General features: G+C 47.3%; 1 protein-coding gene across 5 annotated transcripts in view; it reads left to right on the forward strand.

The window, feature by feature from the left end:
* Positions 1–24,158, forward strand: part of RALY (RALY heterogeneous nuclear ribonucleoprotein) — an 85,653-nt gene extending 61,495 nt beyond the window's left edge. For 3 of the 5 annotated variants that reach the window (XM_008957193.4, XM_003831814.5, XM_055104460.2), the window contains 8 exons: positions 15,975–16,239; positions 17,468–17,540; positions 17,725–17,772; positions 19,780–19,946; positions 20,603–20,716; positions 20,929–21,146; positions 22,406–22,454; positions 23,807–24,158. In XM_008957193.4, the coding sequence (XP_008955441.1) occupies positions 15,984–16,239; positions 17,468–17,540; positions 17,725–17,772; positions 19,780–19,946; positions 20,603–20,716; positions 20,929–21,146; positions 22,406–22,450 (921 nt within the window). In that variant the 5' untranslated portion in view covers positions 15,975–15,983 and the 3' untranslated portion in view covers positions 22,451–22,454; positions 23,807–24,158. Of the gene's footprint in view, positions 1–8,913; positions 9,031–15,974; positions 16,240–17,467; positions 17,541–17,724; positions 17,773–19,779; positions 19,947–20,602; positions 20,717–20,928; positions 21,147–22,405; positions 22,455–23,806 lie in introns of all 5 variants that reach the window. The other 2 variants (XM_055104461.2, XM_008957194.4) reach the window with 2 other exon arrangements.
* Positions 24,159–25,907: the final 1,749 nt, after the last annotated feature.

A 25,907-nucleotide genomic window follows, 5' to 3' on the forward strand; every position in this document is an offset into this window, starting at 1 on the left:
CTCAGAAGCTATAGGGACTTACAAGTGCCTCCTTACTGAGCACTGGGCTGCATACGACATCAGAATGGGTGATGGCTCACTCTTCAGTGTCCACAAAGCCCTTTCTGATCTGATCTCGGCTAGGCGCTCCAGTATCATCGGCATCATTTCTTGTTACATCCTAGACTCTGGGCAAACCACAATACATCATATTATTCATTAAATGTGGGATCTCTGTCAAACTTCTGTAACTTTCCTTATGCTATTTCCTCTTAAATGTACTCTCTTACCTGTTTGTGGGTTAACTTCAACTCATCCTTCAGGACAAGATTGGAACTTACTGTTGACTCTTCTTGTCTGAGTCGTCTCCCTTTCTTTCTGTCCCTTAGGTAATTGACATGCCTCCAAGTTCCTAGTTGCTCCTGTCATTGACCTCATCAAGATGAAACATAGGTTCTGGTTTTCTTGAGGTTTTCACCACTGACTGGACTATAAATTCTTCCAGGGGGGAGATTGTACTTTATTAACCTCTGTAGTTTTATACAGTGTCTGGCAGTAATAGGTGAACAATAAATGATTTTTTGATAAATGAGTAAATCTTTTTAGCATGTTATTCCTCTATCTAGGAACCTACAGTAACTTCATGGCACTCAAAACTTTGTAGACTCAAAAGCTAGTAAACACAGTAGACTATACATCTTCACATGTACATGAAAACAGTAATGAGGATTTGATTTTCCCTACTAATTCACCTCTACTCTCCCTACCCCACCACCTGCCCAATATGGTAATACATGATGCTGCAAGGTTGCCATGAAAGTGGCATTCATTGGAGATAACAGTGTAAATTGGTATAACTCTTTTGGAAAGCAGTTAAGCAGTGTGTTGCCAGAGCCAATAAAATGTTCATATATTTGACCAGTCATTCCACTTCTGGGAGTCTGTCCTAAGGAAATAGTCTAGTTTATACAATAAGCTTTCCCTCAGATGCTATTGTTTATAATAGTGAGAAATTGGAAAAAGCCTAAAAGACCACCAATCTAAACTATGATAAATCTACTCAGGGAAAACCACGAGCTTTTAAAGCAGTAATGTAAAAAATGATGCTTACCGAAAACTATGCGGCAGTAAGGACAAATATGCTATAATATATATAATAAATGTGTTATAATGCTAATTGAAAAAATTAGGCTACAGAGTTGAGTTATCTAACCATGTAATCCAAACATAATGTGCAAGAAAAACACTGGAAGGAAATACACGAACATGCTAACAGTTATGTCCCATAGAGGGGTGGGGGTTAGATGATTTCATATGGTAATTTCATATAATAAACATACTCAATATAATAGCACAAATTCTTACCCAAATTATTGGTTAAGAATTTTAAAATAATAAACCAGCCAGGTGTGGTGGCTCACGCCTGTAATCCCAGCACTTTGGGAGGCTGAGGCGGGCGGATCACGAGGTCAGGAGATCGAGACCATCCTGGCTAACACGGTGAAACCCTGTCTCTACTGAAAATACAAAAAATTAGCTGGGCATGGTGGCGGGCGCCTGTAGTCCCAGCTACTCTGGAGGCTGAGGCAGGAGAATGGCGTGAACCTGGGAGGCGGAGCTTACAGTGAGCCGAGATGGCGCCACTGCACTCCAGCCTGGGCGACAGAGCGAGACTCCGTCTCAAAAACAAAACAAAAAAAACCTCTGATCTTACCCATTTTAAACAAAGAAATGATATGGTAATATTGCTGTGGTGACAGTAGAGGATTATTTAAAGAATGGTAATAAGAATGGAGAGAGGGGGGTACATTCTAAAAATATTGAGGCCAAATGAGGAGGGCGTGGTGAATAACAGTATGTGGGGGAAATGTATATGCCTAATAGAGAACATTGGTTCATGGAGTTTAATGAGATGTCCAAGGTCACACAGCTAGTAAGTGGCTGATCCTGGATTTAAACCTTGTTCTGTCTCTGTCCAAAGCCATGCCCTTTCTCCTGCAGCTGAGACACCTATTACAGTTTTGGAGAAACTTTTTTTTTTTCTTTTAACCAGTTGCAGTGTAGAAGCTTGTTTAGTGTAGTGCCTCCTTTTTGAGGGGAAGGGGGCCGGGAAGGGTTAATTCTTTCTAAGACAATGACAAGGGGGAAAGACCATAGATACCAAAGCTGCTTCTGTCATGATCAGTTGAATTGATGAGTTTAGAAGTTCACTAGGCATTGGGTGTGTTATACCTGTCGTTTTGAGGGCTGTTTTTTGTGAAGTTGCAGTGGTTCATTGGTTGGCTTTCGTTTGATGCTTAGCTTATGGTAGCAGGGCATCTTGGACATAAGCGTGCATATGTATACCGTATTACATGCTGATGAACATTTTGTTCATTACACCAAGTTTATTAATGATGCTGCTGCTGTGGGAGTGAGAGAGGGGTCAGGGTGGCAGCTTCAAACAAGGGACAGTGTCTAAGCTGCTCTCTGAAAGGAACGGTTCACCTGAACCATACAATGCCCTATCCCCATACTTACCTCTCAATGACTAATCCAAGAAAAGGTGATTTTGAACTTGAATCTATCCTTTGGAGTATGATACTCATCCCTTCGGAAGAACCCATTTCACATTGACATGTTCACTCTCTGACCTTAGGCATGTTCTCTGCGCTAGGGTTTACTCTCTGCACTAGGGTTTGCCTAATAGAGAACATTGGCTCAAGGAGTTTAATGAGATGTCCAAGGTCACACAGCTAGTAAGTGCTGATCCTGGATATAAACCCACTAGGGTTTACTCATTTATAAAGTGAATGACATATAACCACTCAGAGGATTGTTGTGTATAGATTTGGTAGCCTTAACTCATGAAGAGTCTTGTAAGCCACATTAAAGGATTTGAACTTGATTCTTTATGGTGGGAAGCCCTTGAAGGATTTTAAACAGGAGGTGGCAGGGGCACACTTGATTGATCACACAGGAGGCAGATGCTTAGTAATGTTTGTGGAGTTAATGTTGTTACCAGGGAGACAAAGGCAGAGTGGCTACAACTGTGGCATCATTCTCAGTGGTCCCCTGTAGACCAAACATGTGACACTGTGGGAGATGATGCTTAGATCCCTAAGTTATGTTTGGATCAGCACCCTGGAGAGAGGTCACCCGTTCCTTCCTTCCCCTGTCTGAATGTGGGAAATTTAAGATATATGTTGATGCATATGCTGTCTTATAGGGTCAAGCCTTTGGGGCTGTGAGGGGTGCCACTCAGTGTGTTCAAGGAGAAGGATTGTTGTAATGAGGAAAATACTGATTCCGCATGAAAGGATTTTAATCAACTGCCCTGATACCTGAGGGACACAGTACTTGGCTGGAGTGCTGAATTGTGCACCATCCAGCCCTTGCTTCCAGCCTACTGGCTTCCTGCTTGGGTGCCTCTGTCTAGGAAGACCTGCAGCAGCTATCCATCCTGGGAGTATTCCTGTCTATGCTTACGTGGCACATGTCAGGTAACAGAGCATGTTATCTCCTTTGACCCTCACAACAACCTGTGTTACAGGGGTTTTTATCCCCATTTTACAGGTGGGGAACTGTGAACCTCAGAAAAGTCAAGTGCCTTTCCAGGTCATACAGCTAGTAGACACGGGATTCAGGCCCCAGCGCTCTACAGGCAAGGAGGAATCCAAAGCTAATAAGCCCCCATTACTATTTTAACTTAGAGCTATGCCTGTTGTGGTAGGAGTTAAGCCTCCCTGTCATACAGGTTGGGAAATGAGAACAGGATGCACTACCACGGCACAGCCTTCTGCACCCTTACTCAGCCACAGAATGTAGGAGTTCCATCAGAGATACCAAATAGTGAGCAACTGGGGGCTTCTTGAAATATCAGCCCTTGGGGCCCTGTTGCCCAGCAGGGGAGCCCAATCTGCTCTAGAGGGTCCTCAAAGCACAAGGAGGCCTTGGTGGGAACCTTTGCTTAGTGTCCTCTTCCACCTAATTTCTCAAGTTGTATTCCTTATGAGCTCTGGCAGCTGCATTGTTCCATATGCTCATTTATTTATTCATTCAGCACTTAATAAGTACCTACTCTTGTCTTTCCTTTTATGTTCAAGGCACATTTCCAAATACTAGAGTTTTGGTGAGACACTTGAAGAGACTTTATTGCATCCACCGTGATAGTATTTTTTTCCTTGATCACAGTTCAGCTCTAGGTTAATATTCCATTAGAACTGACCACCTTCTCTTTTATACTCACATGGAAAAGTTATTGCAGGTTCCAACAACAACAATAATAATTGAGGTTGAGCATCCGTAAGTTGAAAATCCAAAATTCTCCAAAATTGGAAACTTTCTGAGTGCCAACATCACATTCAAAGGAAACGCTCATTGGAGCATTTCAGATTAGGGATGCTCAGCCAGTTAAGTATCTGCAGATATTCCAAAATCTATAATCTGAAACGCTTCTTGTCCCAAGCATTTGGATAAGGAATACTTAACCTGTAGCAGCAGGAGCTAATATATTCGCATGCTTTCTGATGTGCTGGACACTATTCTGAATGCTTACATGAATTATTTTATCCTCTAACAACCCTAGAGATATGTATTGCTATTTCCATCTTACAGGTAAGATAGACACTTCCCAAAGGTCATGTCAGCCAGTTCAGTAACAGAGTGAAGGCACTTGGTTTCAGGTATCTCCTGACGACATTCCATGTCCTGTCACACAGGAATAAGGATTCAGGCTTTGGCTCCTGCTTGATGTCAAGCCATGTATTTAACTCCTACACACAGCAAGCTTTACCTCTCTCTACACTGTGTCATATGACCCACTCAGCTCTGAGTTATGCTGAAAGATAACACTACATAAGCTCAAAGCAAAAAGCAGTTTTGTACACTGATGAAAATTTGACGACGCACATGGAAGATTGAAGGTGCACTAATTGTGCCTTTGAGCACTGGTTAAGAGCTACTCAGTTTGCCCAGTCATAGTCTTAGGTAAGTACAGTAGCATTCAGGAATGAATCTGGTGTCCATTCCTCTCAGCTCCCTAGATGGAGAGAGAAGACTGGTTTGTAAACAGCCATGATAAAAGACAGAAAATGAGAAAACCTTTTCTTCTCCCTTTCACCTTCCTGGCTGGTTTCCTGGTGTTTGTCAAAGTATGGAGAAAGGGTCTGGAATACCAGACTCTTCAGGAATATACCCACAGGCTTCAGGAAAGTGGTTCCAGCCCCCCATTAAGCCTAGATTGTCTTCCCTTGCAGGATGTAGCCTGACGTAGAGCAGAGACCAAGATAAATCACCATTAGAAGTGTTTGGTGGCAAGTCCTTAGTCTGCCTATCCCCTTCTCTCTTAAGAGAGAGACAAGAAAAGGAAAAAAATTGGATAGTTTTTTGTAAATTAGTCTGACCCCAATGTCTAAAAACAATCAGGCTGAAGGACTTGGAAAGAAATGAAGTAAACTTCATGTTTTCTTTGCTTTGGTTTCATAGAAGTTCACAGTTGGGCAAGAGTGGCTTAGAGCTGTGTTACTCAAAGTGAAGTTTAAAAAGCAAAACAAAAGAAAAAAACTGGTTCTTCACCACAAATAGTTTTGAGAAGTACTGACTTATTTAGTTAGTGTGACAGTGTGAAAAATAACGTAAGTCTTTTGATTATGAGATTAATAATACCTGCCTCAAAGTACTGTTTTGGGGATTATTTGATGGTAAATAATATTTTGAGTACTTAAGATTGGCCTACTGCTATGCACTGTATGTGTATTATTTAATCTTCTCCACAATTCTGTAGTAAGTTTTCTGAAACTTTGGATAGGTTATAGGACTTGCCAGAGGTCAAAGGTGTGGTAAGTAAGCAAGTAGGTAGAATTTGAATGGGAGTTACGTGGCATGTTCTGTGTAAGGAGCCTGTTCCACATGAGGGCTCCCTTGTCGCTGTACTTTCTCTGTATCACTAATGGTAAAGATCTGCTTTCTTTTTCTATCACTGACCCTAACTTACTTTGTTACCTTGGGCAAGTCCCTTTCTCTGAGACTTAATTTTTCTTATTTACCCTCAAGGATATGCCACATGACCTAGGTTTTTATTCCCTAGATCATGCAGCATATCCTAGGAACCAGGGACTTTATTCATCTCTGGTTCCACAGCACCTAGCTAGATAGGCCTGGCATATAATGAGTATTCAGTACTGAGGCCATTGGTTACTCTAGAGGATCTGTAAGGCTCCTTTTACTCTCTACTTTCTCTGAACATCCTACATACTTTATTCTCTGCCTTCCCTACCCTTCCTCAACATCATATTTTCTACCTAGTTCATAGGACAGCATGACCTTATTTCCTTATGTCTGCCTGTCATAAGCAGTCTTGATCCTGCATACTTTCAGACAGCCCACATGATACCTATGTTTTTATTTGTCTGTGAAATGTGTCTAGGATAAACCACCAGGGATAACACAAATTAAGGGGTAGAAGGGGCCTGCTCACAAAATCAGAAGAACACTCTTATTCCATTTCTACCCAGTTGGGCCTGGGCCTATGGCAGCCCTGCCAGGCCTGAGTAATGGCCATAGCCTGGAGCAGGGTTTTCCTTGAGCTCCATCGGGGTTTCCAGTAATTGGAACATGGCACATTCCAACTTGTAATGGATGGCAAAACAAGAGGGGCATTTGTCACTGCCTGACTTCCCTGTGGGAAAGAGGCTCATAAGTCACAGCTGACAAACCCTTTGATGACTTTTAAACTTCGTTTACAGAAAAGAATAGCTATAATCAACCAACAGCAAGCAGTGACTAATCTTGCCACATTATCAGTGTGAGGAGCCAACTCTTAAGGCATAGGAACGGGGCGGGGGCCATCCCCAAAGCTCACAGCAAGTGCTGATTGGCTCTTGGACTTGAGAGTATGCCTTCAGCTAGGCCCTGTGAGTTTATGCTCAAAGGATCAGTGTTAGGAGGTAGAGGAAGAAACTGACCTCCAGGCAGATACAGGGCATGCCCAGTTTTGAAGCCATTCTGGGCCAAGATTATGAGACCAGACACCAAGCTTTGGTTTCATCGTATGTGAAATGGTCACAACATGTATCATCACTATCTCATAGCAGAAGGCTTAGTGCAGTTCCTGGGATGTAAGTACTCCACAAGTATTGATGATGGTTATCATGATCACATGTTTGGGCCTGGAGTACCTTTTGTGGTCACATGGTTTAAAACCTAGGTCATATGGCATGTCAGCAAAGCCAAGACCATTCTTCCTGTGGATGGGGGCTCAGTGGGAGCAATCTAGTGGAATGGGAATAACACAGGCTTTAGAATCAGACAAGCCCTTGGGTCTTTCCATCCAAAGCATGCAACTTAATGTGACTGTAGACAAATTAAGCTGTTTCTGAGTCTCAGTTGTATCTGTAGAGTGCAGATGATACTACATATCTCATTAGATTGTGATCAGGATTACAAGAGATTATGCCTGTAAAGCTTTCAACTCAGTGCCTGGTATAAAGTTCTACATATTAAATTGTGTGTTCCCTTTTTGTTCTCCCTCAAGGCAAGAATAAGTATGCATCTATCCAGGGAAGCAGGAGACAGCAGTGAAGACATTCTTGTATTTCAAACTTCTATTTCCAGCTGTATGTACAGGAGGAAGAGGAGAATAAGGGGATCAAAGAGGAGAAAGGGATACATTTTGTATATTGTTCCTCCCTCCTGCCAGGCCTCTTCTGGTGTCACTACCCAATGGGAATTCCTCTTAAACACTCTCCCTTTTGGTAGAGCCTTCCATGCTGCTCCTACCCCTTCTCTGATCTCTCAGACTACTTTGCTTGGGGAGTAGACTATCTCAGGGCACGTGTGCCTTGTGGCCATGGTAGATGTCGCCTGCTGGATTGGGATTTGCTTGAGGTCCCAGACCAACTGCTGGATAAATAAATAAATAAATGATTGGTTAGTTAGTTATTTGATAATACCTGGCCCATAATTAGCTCCGTGTTTGGATATTTATAATTACAATCAGATGGATAAGTCTGTGTTTGGATGACTTATTTGGCAAAAAATAAAGAGGTTGACAATCATTTGTAGGTCTTTAATTCTAACTCAGTATCGGGGATTATAGGCATAAGTTACCTACCCATCCCTCCTTAACTTGTCCCCTTCCTGGAACTATGAAGGGGAGCTTGTCGCAGATGGTGAGCCTCAGCCTAAGGCCACAGACAAGAGTAGAGTTAGTGTTCAAGATGCAGGGAGGGTGGGATTATATACCCAGAGCATGCTATGGGGAGATAACTGAGGCCTGCCTTCTGTTTCTGCTTTGGGGTATCCTCTCAGGGCCCATTAGATATGGATACCAATGTCAGTAGTATAGGACCGCGCAGTACAGTTGAGGGGTGAGAATGACTCAGCAAAGCTGGAACCCCTCTTGGCTGGTGTTCCGTCCTCTCCCAGCCCCATTCAGTAGTGGTTTGACAGGAATGGGGCAGGGACACCTTTATGAAGTTTCTAGGTTTGGTTGCAGATACTAGGACAAGGGAGAGCATGCATAGGCTCCCTACTCCCTACCCCCAACTCCCTTACTCTCAGGCAAAGTGTGGTGCACAGGGAGATGACATAGTAAAGAACATACCATCTTAGGGCTGGGATGTGGAGGAGCTAGAGTGCCAGGCTAGGTTCATCTGTTTTCATAGAGCATTTGGGTTATCCAGTTTCTTAATACCTGCTAGTCCCACCCATTATACTGGCACTTTACTCATATTATCTCCAGTTCTTATCCTAATTCTGGGAGGTTGGTATACTTTCCATTTTGCAGTTGAGGACTCTGAGGCCCAGCAAGTGAAAGGATATGGCCACAGTTACAGTTTCAAGTGATAGGTCTCGGATTGGAACTCAGTCCTGTCGGACTCTAGAGCCTGAGCTATTTTTGCTATTTCATGTGCATTTGTCCTTTGTTACTAAGAAATCGTTTTTAAAAAACAGGTTCCCAGAGAGAGGGCTTCTTGAAAAGCAAGTAGAGCAGAAGACTGGTGAGCACGGTGTTTCCCAGCATCTCCACAGTGCCAGCACAGAGGAGGACACTCAAGAAATGTTTGTTAAGTGAGTGAAGGAGATAGGAAGTGGGTAATAATAGAAATTGGCATAATCCATATTCTTTGATAGTACATTACAGATGCAACAGAGCACTTTCACATCAATTAGCCTATTTGATTCTTGTATCAGACCTGAAAGGTAATCAGGGAAGAGATTATTTCTGTTTTCAGATTAAAGACAAGAAGGCCTAGGGAAGTTAAATGACTTGTTGCAGGTCACATGACTAAGAACAGCAGAGCCAAGGCCAAGCCTTCTGGACCTGTAGCCTGCACTGCTTACACTTCACCCATCCAGGAGCTTTTGCTGTTTGACATGCAGGGAGCTGACTCATGAGAGTGGGAATGGTCAGGAACTAAAGAGCATTCCTTGGGAAATTAGTCCTGTCTGGCCAGTAACAATCATTTGGGCACTGCTAATGAACCAGGGCTTGGCCAGTTTAATGAGATTAATAGATGTTCTGTCATCCCTGGCCGCCTGGTAAAAGCAGGAGCCTCTGGACCAAGGAGGCCCTGGACACTGATGAGTCTAATTGCTTGACTTTCTCCAGAAATAGTCTTCCCATCACTAGTAGCTATTTTCCTTCTGAACCATCCGGATGTCCCCAGGGTTATCTAAGGGCAGAGAGCTGGCCACAGGCTGCAGTGACCCTCATCCCCATGCAGGAGAATAAGGCCAGAGGGGTCCAGCAGGACTGAACCAAGACAGAGACTATAAATAGCATTGGGGGCATCAAGACCTAAAGCAGCAGCTCCTCCCTTGAAATGAGCATTTCAGGAGGAAGAGATTTAGTGCTGGGGAGGATTTACAGAGTTCTCTGAGTGCCTGAGACTAGACTTGATCTGATAGGCAGGATTTGGAGCACATGAGGGGTGACGTGGCAGAGTTTTAGAGTGTTAAGACAGCCATTGAGACAGTGGAATGGAGAGTGTCGAGTAAGAAGCCTTGATTCAGGACCCCTAGCTACACTCCCCTCACCAGCTGATTGACCTTAAGTCACTTATCTTTGCTGATCCTCTTTTTTTTTTTCATTTATAAAATGGGGCGGGATGGGTGCAGTGGCTTATGCCTGTAATCCCAGCAGTTTGGGAAGCAAAGGGGGGTGGATCAGGAGTTCGAGACCAGCCTGACTAGCATGGTGAAACCCCGTCTCTACTAAAAATACAAAAATTAGCTGGCTGTGGTGGCGGGCACCTGTAGTACCAGCTACTCAGGAGGCTGAGACAGAAGAATTGCTTGAACCCGGGAAGCGGAGGTTGCAGTGAGCCAAGATCGTGCCATTGTACTCCAGCCTGGGCAGCAGATGTCTGGTGAGAGCCCTCTTACAGTTTCATGGACAACCATCTTTTCACTGTGTTCGCACGTGATAGAAGACACAAAGTAGCTCTCTGGGCCTCTTATTTGTTTATTTTGTAGAGATGGGGTCTTGTGATGTAGCCTAGGCTGGTCTCCAACTCCAGGCCTCAAAGGATCCTCCCATCTTGGCTTCCCAAAGTGCTGGGATTACTTGCGTGAGCCACTTCCTGGCCTGGGGCTCTTTTTTTTTTTTTTGAAGGTATTAAACTCATTCTTGAGGTCTTTCCCTTCCCTTTGGGACCTAATCACTCCCAAAGCCCCACTTCCTAATACCATCACATTAGGGATTAGGTTTCAACACACAGATTTGGTGGAGGAGGCACATTCATACCATAAGAGATATAAACTGGCTTTGTTCACTAAAATTCTGTACAACTGTGAGGAATTGTAGTAGAAAAGGGAAAGGGTGAGGACCAAGGAGAGCATGTGTGGCTGACTCAAGGTAACATAATCTTGCCAGGGAAGTCAGAACCCAAGGCATCCCTGTGCCATGTGCAATCTTGCCCCTGCAGGTGCCTGTTTTTGAGGTCCTGATTCCAGTTCTGGCTTTGCTGTATTAACCAGTTACCTTGCTTCTCTGAACCTATCTCAGTTTCCCTATGTCAAACACCTCCTCACAGGGCTGTTGTGAGGGTTAAATACTGTAATACTGTGCAGCATTCAGTAATTAGTGGCCGTCCTTTTTTTTTCTTCTTTTTTTTTTTTTTTTTGACGGAAAGTCTCGCTCTGTCGCCTAGGCTGGAGTGCAGTGGCGGTGATCAAACAGTTCTCCTGCCTCAGCCTCCCAAGTAGCTGGGATTACAGACATCTGCCACCATGCCTGGCTAATTTTTTTTTTTTTTAAAGTAGAGACGGGGTTTCACCATGTTAGCTAGGCTGGTCCTGAACTCCTAACCTCAAGTGATCCACCTGCCTTCACCTCCCAAAGTGCTGGGATTATGGGCGTGAGCCACTGTGCCCAGCCAGTGGCTGTTGTTACTGTGACGGCTCTCTGGGTGTCTCATTTACCCAAAGATCAGAGGTACCTTTTAGGGCTTTTCTACCTTTGCAAACCCCTGCCACTTTTCTCTTTGCAAACCCCTGCCACTTTTCTCCATGTTCAGGCTTGTTTTTTGTTGAATTTGTTTTTGCCACATTTCTTCTACTCTTACTAGCCTGGAGAAGCAGGCCCATCCCTTTGAGCCGTAAATTGCATTTCAAAGCCTGTTTCACTAGTGGATTTTAATTAGCTTAAAAGGCCCAGCTTTTATGCAGCAATTGTTTCTCCTGCAGGTAAAGGTGAAAGCACTTACTGGGGAGCCAGTCCCCAGTTTTCTCAAAGATAGCTTTTTTCTTTTTTCTTTCTTTTTTTTTTTGAGACACTGTGCTCTCTCCCAGCTCCTCAGTGTCCTGGGGGCCTGTCTCTTACCAGCCCCAAATGAAAAATGGAATATAAGGACCCTAGACTTAGCGTCAGAGGACCCATGGGGTAATCTTGTCTCTGCTACTCACTAGCTGTAGCATCCTGGCCAAGTTTTTACTGTGGGTAAAACTTCTGTTCTGTTCTTCCGAGTAAGAGCATTTATAAGCTCCATGTGCGCACAGGTCTCTGCTCATCTGACATTGCAGAAGTCTCTAGGAATAAATTTGCTTCTCTCCTTTCCCCCAGCCACCAAGAACAATCCTTCTACCCACCTCTCCTCAGCTCATTGCTAAACCTAGGACCCCTGGGGGCTGCAGACACATTGCTCTCATTTACACATTGCTCTCAATTACACAGCTAATCTGTGAGGCAGAGCTTGGCCCAGGGCAGGAAATAGCTTACCAAGTGAAGTAGCTCCTGCTGAATGGATGTCAATATTTTCTAGGGCTGCCACTCTAAGCTAGGGGGTACCTTGAAAAGCATAGGAAGAATTGGGTGGGAGGGATTGAGTTGGTCTGTGGAAGTGGGTGTTTGGTTGAAAGATTAGAAAATGGTATCTGGGACCTCTGCCCTAGTGGTCCTAACCACTTAAGGCAGCCCACAGCTAGACCTTCTCACCACCTCCTGGGACATATGTTTAACCACTCCCTCCCTAACATTGATTGAACACTTACTGTGCCCCGAGTTTTGTCAGGCCTGCCCTATAACATTTGTAGGGCAGAGTAATAAGAGTACAAATAGAGACCCATGTACCATATGTTTAAACATTTGAAGGTTCTGAATGAAGCTAATAAATTGTGATGTTCCTAACAACCTGGAATACCATGTCTGAATTTAGAATTCTTGGACTCATTAGGATTCTGTACTTGAACCTGGCAGTTCAGGGAGACCTAGCCTGGCTCTACCTCCTTTTCATTCCCTTTCCCACCTCTATCCCTCACTTAGAGGAGCCTCATCAACATGTGTGTGGTCACTCAAGCCTTTGCACACCCCCACAGATACCTGTCTCCTTGGGCTGAGGGAGTCCACACAACTGTAGCACATCCCGCTTTCCAAAGGAGTGTGCAGGGCATGAAAGTGGATAGGGGGCTGTTTAGACGAGGAGCTCAGAGGTTGGGTACCTAGCGCATGCCATAGGTGAGCATTTCTCCTTTTAACTGCAGATTTCTCACCCAGAGCAGCACTTGCAACCACATACATACACTTCCCAAGTCTCTCCTCTACAGATCAGAAAACTGATCTTCATATGCCATGGCTTCTGGCTGCCCCTCCTTGGCATTATACAGAATGTGTTCCACTGTGACCTTTACCCTCATCTAGAATGGGGTTCGCAGATGGCAGTATTGGAATAAAGAGGTGCAAGCCAGTGTAATTACAAGATCTTGTGAAGGGCTTTAGGGTTTGCAAAGTCCTTTTATGTACATCATTCCAAACCCAATGAGAGAAAAGACTGGCAGGGCCAAACCTTAAAAACTTGGCTCACCAGTCAAGGTGAGTACTGATCTCGTCACAATACCACGAACAGCTGTTCAGCAAATGCTTCCTGCTCAGTGGTGCTTGTGGCTCCCAGTAGAGGTCACTCTTTGTATCTCTATCCACACCCCAGGCTTGGTTGACTCCCTCTAGCCAAAGCAGGTGGCTTCTCCCTAGGCCAAAACTATAGCACTTTGAGCTGAACCACCTAGGAGAGAATCATCTGATGCCCACACAGGGGCCCTATTAACTTCTTGTATACCCGTGGATAGACAAGGAATTAACCCTTGAATGGCTTGTCATCCATGTAGGAGAGGGACTGTCAGCGAGAACTGTGAGGAATGGCAAGCCCATGGGAAAAACATGTATTGAGCATTTCCTGCCTCGTATGCACAGTGTGTTACTACCTTTGTGTCCCTCACTGCCTGATAAGTGTAGATGAGTGGAACCAAAGGCAAACTGAGTAACAAGAGTCTGTCTCTTTCAAAGTCAGTTCCAAAGCTGGCACCAGCCCCTTCATCAGTAGCAGTGATGGGACCCTCTCAGCCCCTTTCCTTTATCTGAGATAATGCACTGCTGACTCCAGTATATCCATTGGGTTCACTTTAAGCCTAACCCTGGGAGCAGTTTCTTCCCAAGTTGGGTTCAGGTCCAGCCTATGATTCCCTTGTAAACAGTACCACCTGCTGGTCAGAACGTGCCAGCTTCCAGGCTGGGAGGATTTAAGAGAAAAAGAGTCTCTTATCCCCTAGTGGGATAAGAGATACAGATGTATCTTTTCCAGTTCACTGAAAAGAAGTCCCCCCAAAATATTAGGTAAATAGGTTGGCAGACTGATGAAAGTTTTTATATATGCTATTTGGAGTCTTTTATCACCTGAAATGGCCTTAAGGTTAGGTTACTGAGATAGGAGGGTTCCAAAAGGGAGTGGCATCAACCTGTACCAATGAGCAGAAGACTGGGCCGGGAACTGCCAAGGCTTAACTTGAGGCTTTTCCTACTGAAATTGAGCTTCTCTCCTTTCCCCTTTCCTCTTGGAGCCTATGCCCAGCCGTAAACTGTACGGGAAAAATTTGTACAGCCCTTTGGGGTAAAAGACCTGGCCAGAATACAGAGAGCAAAGGGTAGGTGCAGTCTCATCTCTAAGCCAAACAGAACAAAATTTGAACGAGTTAGTATTAATATGGGTAACTAAAAAATAAATTTATTAAAAATAATTCTCAGGTGAATGTGCTGACTTTCTGTGGTATCTAAATTGGCTTTAGCTCTGGGAAGCAAAATGATAAAGTTGAAAGAAATAGACTTTAGGGACAGACTGACCTGGGTGCGAATGCTCATTACTAGTAAGTTAATGAACTTGTCAATCAGTTTCTGCTAAAATATGAGTAATCATGACATTAACTTGTGGGATCTTGGGATTATTCAGTATTGTATACCACCTTTAGCCACAGCGAGTGCCTGGTGAGGCTTTGTATTAGTCCATTCTTGCACTGTTATAAAGAAATACCTGAGACTGGGTAATTTATAATGAAAAGTTTAATTGGTTCACAGTTCTGCAGGCCGTTCAGGCTTCTGCTTCTTGGGAGGCCTCAGGAAATTTACAATCATAGTGGAAGGTGACGGGGAAGTAGACACGTCTTCATATGGCCAGGGCAGGAGGAAAAGAGACAGTGGGAGGTGCTACACACGTCTAAACACCAGATCTCACGAGCAGTCACTCACTATCATGAGAGCAGCACCAAGGGGGAAATGCATGATTTCAGTCACCATGATCCAGTCACCTCCCACCAGGCCCCACCTCCAACACTGGGGATTACAATTAGACATGAGATTTGGGCGGGGACACAAATTCAAACCATTATCAGGCTTAGCTAGCATACCCTTTTCAAAATGGTTGGTAGCAATTCAGACAGGTCTGTGTCTGGATCAGACTAAGCAGTTTTCTTTTCCTTTTTTTTTTTTTTAGACAGAGTCTGGCTCTGTCGCCCAGGCTGGAGTGCAGTGGCTTACTGCAACCTCCACCTCCCGGGTTCAAGCAATTTTCCTGCCTCAGCCTCCCGAGTAGCTGGGATTACAGGTACCCGCCACCACGCCTGGCTAATTTTTTGTATTTTTAGTAGAGACGGGGTTTCGCCATGTTGGCCAGGCTGGTTTCGAACTCCTGACCTTAGGTGATGCACCCGTCTCGGCCTCCAAAGTGCTGGGATTACAGTTGTGAGCCACCACGCCCGGCCCCTGCAATTTTCATCATATGGTGGTGGTCTAGAGTAAACATCACTTGCAAATACCATGTGACCATGGTTCTACATTGAAGATCTTCAAATTTAGATCCTGAATGGGATAACATTTGAGATGAGCATTAAAGGAGTAGACTCAAAAGAATTAGAGTCAAGCAGATCAGGGGGTCAGATCCCAGCCCTGCCATTCACTAACATTGTGGTCTCTCTGAATGTGAGATTTCTCCCTTGTAAAATGTTGTGGTTCTGCATATCATGTGAGTAACAAATGAGGGAATGTATGTAAAGCACCTGGCATGAGGTCAACAGCCAATATGTGGCAACTCTTGGTAATATGACAAGAAAACAAGATGCAGGAACAGGTAGGCTGGATGCTATAAGGGTTAAGGAAGGTAAGAGGCAATTCATTTATCCAGGATATGGGCCGTGGGCAGTCCTTGAGCCCAGCCCAGGGACCCAGCTTCACCGAGGCTCTTTTTCTTCAGGTGGGCACCATGTCCTTGAAGCTTCAGGCAAGCAATGTAACCAACAAGAATGACCCCAAGTCCATCAACTCTCGAGTCTTCATTGGAAACCTCAACACAGCTCTGGTGAAGAAATCAGATGTGGAGACCATCTTCTCTAAGTATGGCCGTGTGGCCGGCTGTTCTGTGCACAAGGGCTATGCCTTTGTTCAGTACTCCAATGAGCGCCATGCCCGGGCAGCTGTGCTGGGAGAGAATGGGCGGGTGCTGGCCGGGCAGACCCTGGGTAAGCCTCTCTTCACTATATTCTCCTAGTATTCTCTAGAATAGCTGCTATCACTATCCAGTTCTCAACCCCCTTCTCTCTTTCTCTCACCGCTACCACTGCTCTGAGATTTTATAAATTTATAAGCTATGTTTAAGTTTTAAGTAGTTATAAAATTAATCCCTATAGGGAAGAATTTTAGAAGCCTCTGGAAAACACTTCTGACCTGTCTCTGCTTTCTCAGAGCTTCTTAGTGACAGGCTTTACAGTTTCAGTTAAAATGCAGATTCTCCAGAGAAAGAGAACAGAGTGGCCTAGAACAGCCTGTTACACCGGGTACAGATGACTTAGGTTAGAACCCTTTCTGAGAGCGAGCAGGAGGGCCTGAGAGCACAAGGACAGTGTGAATACGCTTGGTTTTGGTGTCATGTCCATGTGATATGACTATGCTAGTGGTCTCTCTTGAAGTATGTACAGTGTTCATGCATGTGCATTTACTCCTGTGTATATGTGTATGTTTGAAAAGGGGTATCTGTATGTGTTTTTTCCTGAACAAGAAGTATATGGATTGACTGAACATGTGGAGATATGTGGACACAACCCTCGTATGTATAGATGTAGTGTGTGTGTGTGTGTGTGTGTGTGTGTGAGAGAACATATTTGAATGTGTCAGCAGATATACATATATTCATTTACCAGGTATTTATTGAGACCTTTTCATGTAGTAAGGACTATTCTAGGCATGAAGGTGTTTGGTAGAACATCCATGTGAATGTGCATTGGCTCATTTGCATGTGGGTAGTTGTCTATACTGAGTGTACTTGAGAATACACATTACCTGTGTGTGAGTTTCTTACCTGGATATGTGAATGTATGTGTGAGGGTGGCTCTGTGTATGCGTTCCCATGTACCTGATGTGTTACGCATTTACATGAGTGTATTTGAGAATGCATATAGGAATATTCGACGTGTGTGTGTGGTGGGGCGGGGGAGGGAGGACATGTTTATGAGCATGCCTGGATGGATCTGAAAGTGTATGGACATATAAACAGGCATATCCATGTGATACCTGGATATGAATCTAATGTTTGAAGATTAGATGTATGAAGACCTTTGTTGGCACCATCAGTGAGCAGAATCCATGTGTATACCATGTAAGCACATGAATTGCTGTGCGTGTGCATGAGGGTGATGTGTGTGGGCACACTGTCATGTTAGCATTCCAACTCTGCCTTCTCCCTCCACACAGACATCAACATGGCTGGAGAGCCTAAGCCTGACAGACCCAAGGGGCTAAAGAGAGCAGCATCTGCCATATACAGGTGGGGCTGTCTGACTGTCTGTCTGTCTGGGTGGGATGACTCTCTCTTTCCACAGAGGGAGTAAATGCTGGTGTGACAGTGTGCTGAATCTAGAACTTGGGGAGGTGTCTGGAGATGAGGGCCTGCGGAAAGTGGGCTGAGTGGCCGTCCCTAAGCTCCAGCCCTCTCCCCTTTGTTTCCCCAGTGGCTACATCTTTGACTATGATTACTACCGGGACGACTTCTACGACAGGTGAGCAGGGGAGGGGCGTGCCCAGGCATGAAACAGCCAAGCTGGAAGGGTCCTGAGAGATTGTTGGTGCAGCCCACTGAGTTCTCCAAATGAGAACCAAAACCCAGAGGTTTGCCTGGGGTTGCTCCACCAGTCGGTAGCAGAGCTGAGACTGGGGTCCTGTGCTGCAGGTGCTCAGGCCAGAGCTCCTACCACCATACAACACTGTCTGCCATGCTAACTGCCCTTTTTCCTTCTTGTCCTTGGGTGAGGCTCAAGGAGACCGTACAGCCAAGAGCTATATAAGTGTGGCTAGTTGGAATACACAACAGGGTACAGCGCTGGTTGCAGGGAGTTTGAGCCCTTCCCTCTGTGAGGTGCCCAAGCAGCTGGTAGGAGCCCCAGAGCTCAGTCTAAGCTTCTTGGGTTTATATTTAGAGACAAGAGGCCAGCAGCCATTTGGAAGTCTAATTAGTCCCTGGCGGGCTGTGGTCTACCCTGCACTCCCAAGCCCTACCCAGACTCCAGCCCGGAGGCTGTGGGCTCCCACTACAACAGCACTAGCCACATTCTTGAGTAGAAATCATGGTAGATACTAACTCAAATCTCTCCTCCCTGCTTCTCTCCCTCTGTCCAGCTTAGCCCACCCCAGGCAGCCCAAGAAGAACAGTGCCTCTCTGAGCATCAGTCGTCCGCCCCCATCCCCACCCCGCCCCTGTGAGTCGTTTCAGGAGACAGTGTGGTGTAGTGGAAAGTGTCTTAGCCTGGGGGTCAGAAGATTTAGATGCTAATCTCAGCTCTGCCACTGAATGGCTTATGTGATCTTGGGCAAATTCCCTTCCCAGTTTGTGAAATGGGCTTGCACCAAGTGATCTCTCCAGGCTCCTCCAGCTCTGGGATTCTGTGGTTCAGTGATTCTGACCAAGGCCAGAGCCGTCCCCTCCCCTTGGGGGCAGAAATGCAGGGTCTGGGATCGGATCCATTCCCAGAGACTCTCCATCTGCAGCCATCACCACCTCCAGGAAGGGGCTCCCTGAACAAAGGAGCCTCAAGGAATGGGGCTTTTGCCCAGTGATGGCAGGTTTCCTGGCCATTGTCAGGAAAATTGACCCAAAGTTTACCCCCTGGGCTGCGATTCCCTGAAAAAGGTGGCAGCAACAACAGATGTCAGAGAGACCACTTCTCAGCCTACTGAGTTTCTGCCTGGTCAGCTGGAAAGGAAGCCCTCCTAGAGAGGGCTTGGAGATGACTTTGGTTGGGGGCAGTGCACAGCCTGGGAGCCCTGGGGGAGTCTGATTGAGCTGCCCAACCTTGATACTCTACCAAGCCCCTGGCCTTTGTCTCTGGAATGGAGCACGAAGGATGTGGTGATTAAGGAGGTCAAGTAAGGAAAGGGCTTAGAGTTCAGTCTTACGCCTCTGAGGTCATGGGTTCGTGAATTGAGGGTCTCAGTACCCTGACCTTTCATCTATTACACGTTCTAAAGTGTGTTTTTAACCGAATTCTTTCATGCTGTGCCCTTGGGTGGACACTGAATGTGGATAGCCATCCTCATTTGGCATATGGGGAAACTGAGGCTCAGGTAGGCTCAGTTGACCCCCACTCCCATACCTCTCTATTCCTAGCTGGGGATTTGTGCTGCTTTGAGATTTGCAAACTCTGAGCAGAGGTTGGGGTGGCAGTTGACCAAGCAGAAGCCAGGTCATGTAATAGAGCAGGCCTGGGTGCCAGGGGACCTAGGGATGTCTCCTCTTTTGAATGGGGTATAACTGCTACCACCTGATGCCTTGCCTGCCCTTACTGGGCCTGGATGGTTGGAGAGGTTGTAGTGAGGTAGTGAAGATCCCAACAGCCATCAGGGTCCGGCAAGCCCTTCCTCTTCACTCCAGGGCTTGCTAGGAGCCAGCAGAGGTGTGTAGTGCAGGCCTCCCAGCCCCTCACCAGCCACACACGTTTGTAGCTGGAGCTGCAATACCGCCCTGGTGGCCACAAGCCATGCTGCAGCCTCTGGCCCATCTGCCCTCACAGGCTCTTCGACTACCGGGGCCGTCTGTCGCCCGTGCCAGTGCCCAGGGCGGTCCCTGTGAAGCGACCCCGGGTCACAGTCCCTTTGGTCCGGCGTGTCAAAACTAACGTACCTGTCAAGCTCTTTGCCCGCTCCACAGCTATCACCACCAGCTCAGCCAAGATCAAGTGTGAGTGACTGTATCATATTCCTAAGTAATTTGCATTTTTATCATTAGCAAAATAATAGAATCACATTTTTTACATTGGAACATAGATAAAACAAGTCTTCCACAGTTCTGCTGCTCTAACACAGCCAAGTATTTTCATGCATTTCTAAGAGGAAACAGCTGATGTTTTAGGAGGAGGGGTTGGGTTGGGCACAGAGAGTCCAGTGCTGGATATGGTGCCCAGTGAAGAAATGGTGCCATCTTTCCTCTAGTAAGGATAAGGACAGGTCTGCCCAGGCCCATTACTCCACATTCACTCTGGTACACACATGCTGCTTAACTAATCACCCAGGAATTCAGATTCCAAAAGACACATGTTCTTGCTCAGGTGCACACAGAAGAGCACACCACACATACACACCTGTGCTCCTGTCTGTCTTTGGTCCCCTTTCAGAGTTGAGAGATCAGGAGAAAAGATAGGTTCAGAAGTGTGTGCTGTCACTGTAGGGATGGACGTCAGGTAGTCTTAAGAAGGAGACCTTTTTCCTAAGCAGGGAAAAAACAAAACAAAACAAAAAATAACTGCTTTCCTGGTTGAAAGAACAGGGCTGAGGTTTTGTGCTAGTGTCAAGCCTCCAGCCCCCTAGGTGACAGCCCTGTCCCCCCTCCACTCCCAGTAAAGAGCAGTGAGCTGCAGGCCATCAAGACGGAGCTGACACAGATCAAGTCCAATATCGATGCCCTGCTGAGCCGCTTGGAGCAGATCGCTGCGGAGCAAAAGGCCAATCCAGGTCAGCCTCTGAGGATTCTCACCCACCTCCATGACCAGGGCACAGGGCAGAGCATGGGGAAATAGTACATGGGAGAGAGGAGCTAGGGTGGCCCTGCAGATCCTGGACCACCTGCACTCACCATGCTGAGGCCAGCTTCCGCTAAGGTGCTGCCCTAGACAGCCGCCCCAGGCTGAGTTTTATTCTCCCCTCCTCCACCCCTTCCCCTCAAGATGGCAAGAAGAAGGGTGATGGAGGTGGCGCCAGCGGCGGCGGCGGTGGTGGTGGCGGCGGTGGCGGTGGCAGTGGTGGTGGCGGTGGCGGTGGCAGCAGCCGGCCACCAGCCCCCCAAGAGAACACAACTTCTGAGGCAGGCCTGCCCCAGGGAGAAGCACGGACCCGAGACGACGGCGATGAGGAGGGGCTCCTGACACACAGCGAGGAAGAGCTGGTGAGGGCCTGGCCAGGGGCACGACTGGGACTCGACTGTGCTCCTACTCTCAGGAGGCCAACAGGGGAATGGGCAGCCTGAGCTGGTTGCCCCCACTGTGAACTTCCTGTTCTCTCCTTCCCAGGGGTTCTGGTCCTGGGGGAAAGAGGGAAGAATGAGCAGGGGGCACTTGCCTATCTCAGACACCATCAGAAGTCCCACTGAGGCCTAGGGCAGACCTCCCCCAAATGCGGGCACATTCTGGCCTCCGGTTTCCACATGAGTTGGAGAATGGGAGATTCGGACATAAGGGAGCACAGACGGCCTGCAGAGCTTCAGAGCAGGGCTGGGGTGGCTTGTGGAGGCCACAGCCAGGAGGTGGGTTTTTCTAAAAGCCATTGCTGCTTAAGCATGAAGCAAAAGCTGTCTCATAAGGGGGTGAGCTCCCTGCCTGTTACTAGAACTATTCAGGCTGAGGCCGGCAGGCCATTTGACAAGGAGTTTATGTTGAGTGGGAGGGTGGACCAAACTCTGAGTCTGTGGGATATGGGTTGTACACTTGCTGCTCATTTACTTAATGAGCTCTCATTGAGCACCAAGACCCAGATCATACTCTCTAACTTCACATAACCTTAACAAGAGCCCTGTACTATGCAGAGTATTCTGTTCCCACATTTTACCCTGTGAGGAAATCGAGGCTCAGAAAGGCTGAGTGGCGTGCTCAGGGCATCAGCTCGTAGGGACTGAGCCAGGGTTGGAGTCCAGACTGACTTGCTGGATCTGCAGCTTTCTCCTTTTCAGCACTGCTGGGTTCTATCGTGAGAACAGATGGGCTCATGGCCATGACGGTTAGGAGGTCTGCCTTATGCTAGCTCATCTCTCCTTTGAGCGTAGCTTGATCCTTCATCTTATTTTCTCAGGCATAGCAGTGTCCATAAAGGCCCTAACAAAGACTTGGATGCCCCCAGAGATGGGGAGCTCACCAGTCTATAAGGCTTTCAGCCTTCTCCAGTGCAGGCTCTCTGCACAGAAATGGGGCTCCTGCCACTCCCAGAACACCCTTCACTGGCCTGTGTGGGGTCCTCAGACCACCCTTCCAAGTTCCCAAGCCAGCTTTGTTGGCTGGTCCCATAGTCATTCCCCTTGGCTGTTCCTGCCTCTTCTGACTGTGTCCTCTAGATGCCCTCTGGACCCTGAAGTTTTTCTGGACAAATGGCTCAGGGCAGGACTCAGAGCTGGCAATGAGTGATGTGTGGTCTCTCTTACCTCCTCCCTATCAGGAACACAGCCAGGACACAGACGCGGATGATGGGGCCTTGCAGTAAGCAGGTACAGGGGTCCTGTCCTGATGGGCAGAGGGTGGGGAAGCAGTGAAGTGGAGGTTGTGCCTTTTCCCTGGATTGGGCAGGAAGTGTCACGAAGCATACCTGGCCAAGTAGCACTGACTATACCCAAGAATGAAGTCCCCTCCATATCTAGCCATCCCGTCACACCCCTTCATGCTTGGGGCTTGCCATGCTGAGGAAGCAGGTGCCGTAGATGGGCCAGGCGGGCCCACCTAGCAAGGGTTCCTTCCCTCAGCACACTCAGCCATGTTGCCTGTCTCTGCCCTTGAGGAGCTCCTAGTCTGGTAGAGGAAGACATAAGCCATTACCACCTAGTGTGAGCAGGATAACAATAGAGCGAGACCAGGTCATGGAAGAGATGATGTGTAGCTGAGCCTGCTAGTGATTGAGGGAGCAATGTTCCACACCAGGGGAATGGCCTTAGCCATACAGAGCTGTGACAGTCCTTGGTATGTGGTGAGGCCAAGAGCCTCCTGTGGCTGCAGTGCCCCCCTAGTTGGTAGAGGACTCTGCTTATTGTCAGAGGGTGATGATTGTGAAGGGCCGTATGTGTCAAGCTTAGGGGCTGGGATTTGATTCTTTCATGGGGAGGAAATGCCCTGTGTGACAGGAGCTGCACCTGCTTTCTCTGAGTTCATCTTCAATCCCACAAGCTGATGATTGTACCAATATAATAGATGTGGAAACAGACACTAAAGGGTGCAGGGAGATAAGGTAGTAGTTGGTGGAGCCTGGATTTCAGCCCAGTGGTGTGTGGCTTCAAAGCCCACTCTCTGGCCACTGTTTACCATCTACTCTGCCCTACCTTAAAGGAAAGCCAGGCCACACCTGGCTGTGCCTACTACTCTCTGACCCATTCCCTTGGGGTGGCTTGGGTGGAGGAAGGTCTCAAACACTAGTGTTTCCAGGGAGGTGTCTGGATAGATGACACATTTATGCTGTAGTAAGATATCCCACCAGCAAAGTCTTCCAGAAGAGCTTTAGAAAATTCTACATATGCAGTCTTCTTTTGGAACTTCTTGGTTTGTTTTGCCTGGGATGCAAACAAACCTCCATATCCAGCCATCCTGCTACACACCTTTGTGCCTGGTGCTTTCCAAAGCTTGTTAAAATAGTTCACAGGTGAGTTATATGGGCTCAGGTGAGGAAATGGAGGTTCAGAGAGCGGGTGAGACTTGCCCAAGGTTACATGGCCAGGAAATTATGAGGCCACAGCCAGAGTGCAAGAATATCTCTGTCTCCAGACATCATTCCACCCTTTCTTCCCTACCCCTTTTATCAGCAACAGGGTCTCTTCCTCTCAGCCTTAGTCTCTTCTTTCTCTCTCTTTCTCAGCCTGACAGGAGCAATGGCCACCAGCAGGTGAAGGGCATCACTGCCCCAGGCCTCAAGCCGGGCACCCAACCCTGGATGCCACCCCCCAGCAGGTACCAGAGGAAAGCTGGCAGCAGGCGCCTCCTCCCCCAACGCATCCCAGCCAGTGCCATGTCCTCTGCAGGTGGAGTTACTGGCCTACTCCTTCCCCACGAGCCCTCCCTGTCTGCACTGCCCAGGCCAGAGGGTAGAGCACAGGGGTTTCCCCATACTGCCTCCCCTCCCCAGGACACTCCCAGGCTTGGGTTTTTTCTATAGGTTTGGCGGGGGGCCACAGGGAGGGGACCCTGACAATAAAGAGATTGGATCCCAACCTGTTCTGAGATGGGATGGTTTGTGTTTTCTCATGAAGATATCCCGGCCCCTCTGCCAACCAAAAAGCTGGTCTAGGGTGCCTAATACTGATCCATCTGGACCTTAGTGTCCTCAGTGGTGATTAAAATGGCCAGTGGGGCCACTGGGGAGGGTTGGATATGCTGGCCCATGAGCATCTTGCTGGCTGAAGTGTCAAGCAGTTGTGACCCACTTGGTTTACCCCATAGTAGGTCAAGACCTTATCTCTTTCCCCAGCTTCTAAGTCTGGTCTTTCCCAGCTCTTAAAAGGATTCTAGAGTCTGCCGGTCTCTACCTTCTCTCTTCTGGCTTAGGACACTAGAATTTTTTCACTTGGACGTTGTCCTCCCACCAGCCTCCCAGTCTTCTGCCTCTGCCCTGTACCATCTCCCAGCAGCCACGCAGTCTTTCTGAAACGTATCCCTTCCCTGCCTAAAATCCCTTTACTGACTTCATCATCAGGACAAAACCCTACCTCCTGGATGTGGGGTGTAAGATCCTGCTTACTCCAGCCTCTCCTGTTTCTTGTCACCACCCCTTTCCTGCCCCTGACACAAACCCTACATCTCAGTCTCACAAAACGCACAAGTTCTTCACACTCCGGGCAGGTTTGGTAGCAAGGAGTAGAGCGTACTCCAGTGACAGCAATCAGTAGGAAGTTTGCATCAGGAGACACGCAGCCTGTCTGCCCCTGTCTTGGGCCACCCGTCTAGACATTTGTTCTCTAACAATCAGCCGGGTTCCTTCAAACGTGTGCTGCTTATACATGCTCAATGTGTACTGCTAATGTCACCTCCTTCCCCCTTCATTCCCCACAATGAATGGATCCATTTTCCCCATGTTCAAGTTCCCAAGAGAGAATCGACTGCCACTGTAATTTTTTTTTCCTAATCACTCATAGGTTACAAGTACCTACCCTGGTCCAGTGAGCTGCAGGATTCATATGTGGCCACTTAGGCTGGTCTCGTTGGTATGGAGCTGTGGGAGGGCAGCACCCAGAAATAGGCTTTGTTCCAGGCCTGGCATGTACTCCTCCTGCTCCTACTTTCTCTACCTGGGAAATAGCCGCTCAGGACGAAGCTGCTGCTGTGGTGTCGCCACCTCTGAGAAGTCTCCCAGACCCTCCGACTGCTCTTTAATTGCTTGTTCTCTCCACTGGAAGCCTTCCCCCAACACAGAAAAATTCAGTCCCATCATCAAAAAGGGCTTTAGGTTTTCCCTCCATCTTTACGTGTTGCTCAAAGTTTGCAGATCTGCTGGAATCCTTATTGAAAACTCCCCATTTCAAACCAACCCGGTCTACAGCCTCCAGGGAAGCTTCCTCCTGGGCTTTGGCTCCATGTTTTGGTAGAGGGTGGAGGCTTTGGGCAGTGCTCAAACTCCACCGGGAAGTCTTTCTCACTGAGCAGCCCTCCTGCCTGTCATCCTGGGCAGGCGAGCACTCTGAGGCCCCAGTGTAGCTCTGTGCTTTGATATTCCCAAACTCTGCTGGGGCCTGACTAGGCCAGCCCCAAGGTGGCCAGAGTTCTGGCTTCATACCTGAGCCAAAAGCCCCAATCCATGCTTGGCCATTGCCTGAGTATTAGCTGCCCCAGGGGGATCACGGTCCCCATATATTTGCTTGCCATGGACCCTGGGCAGCAGGGAGAGAGTAGAGATTTGTCAAGAGCCCATGGTGGAGGCTGAGGCCCTGAGGCCATGAGATCCAGGCATGGGGTGAGAAACAGGC

Source organism: Pan paniscus, chromosome 21 (genome assembly GCF_029289425.2).
Source record: "Pan paniscus chromosome 21, NHGRI_mPanPan1-v2.0_pri, whole genome shotgun sequence".
Lineage (NCBI taxonomy): Eukaryota > Metazoa > Chordata > Mammalia > Primates > Hominidae > Pan > Pan paniscus.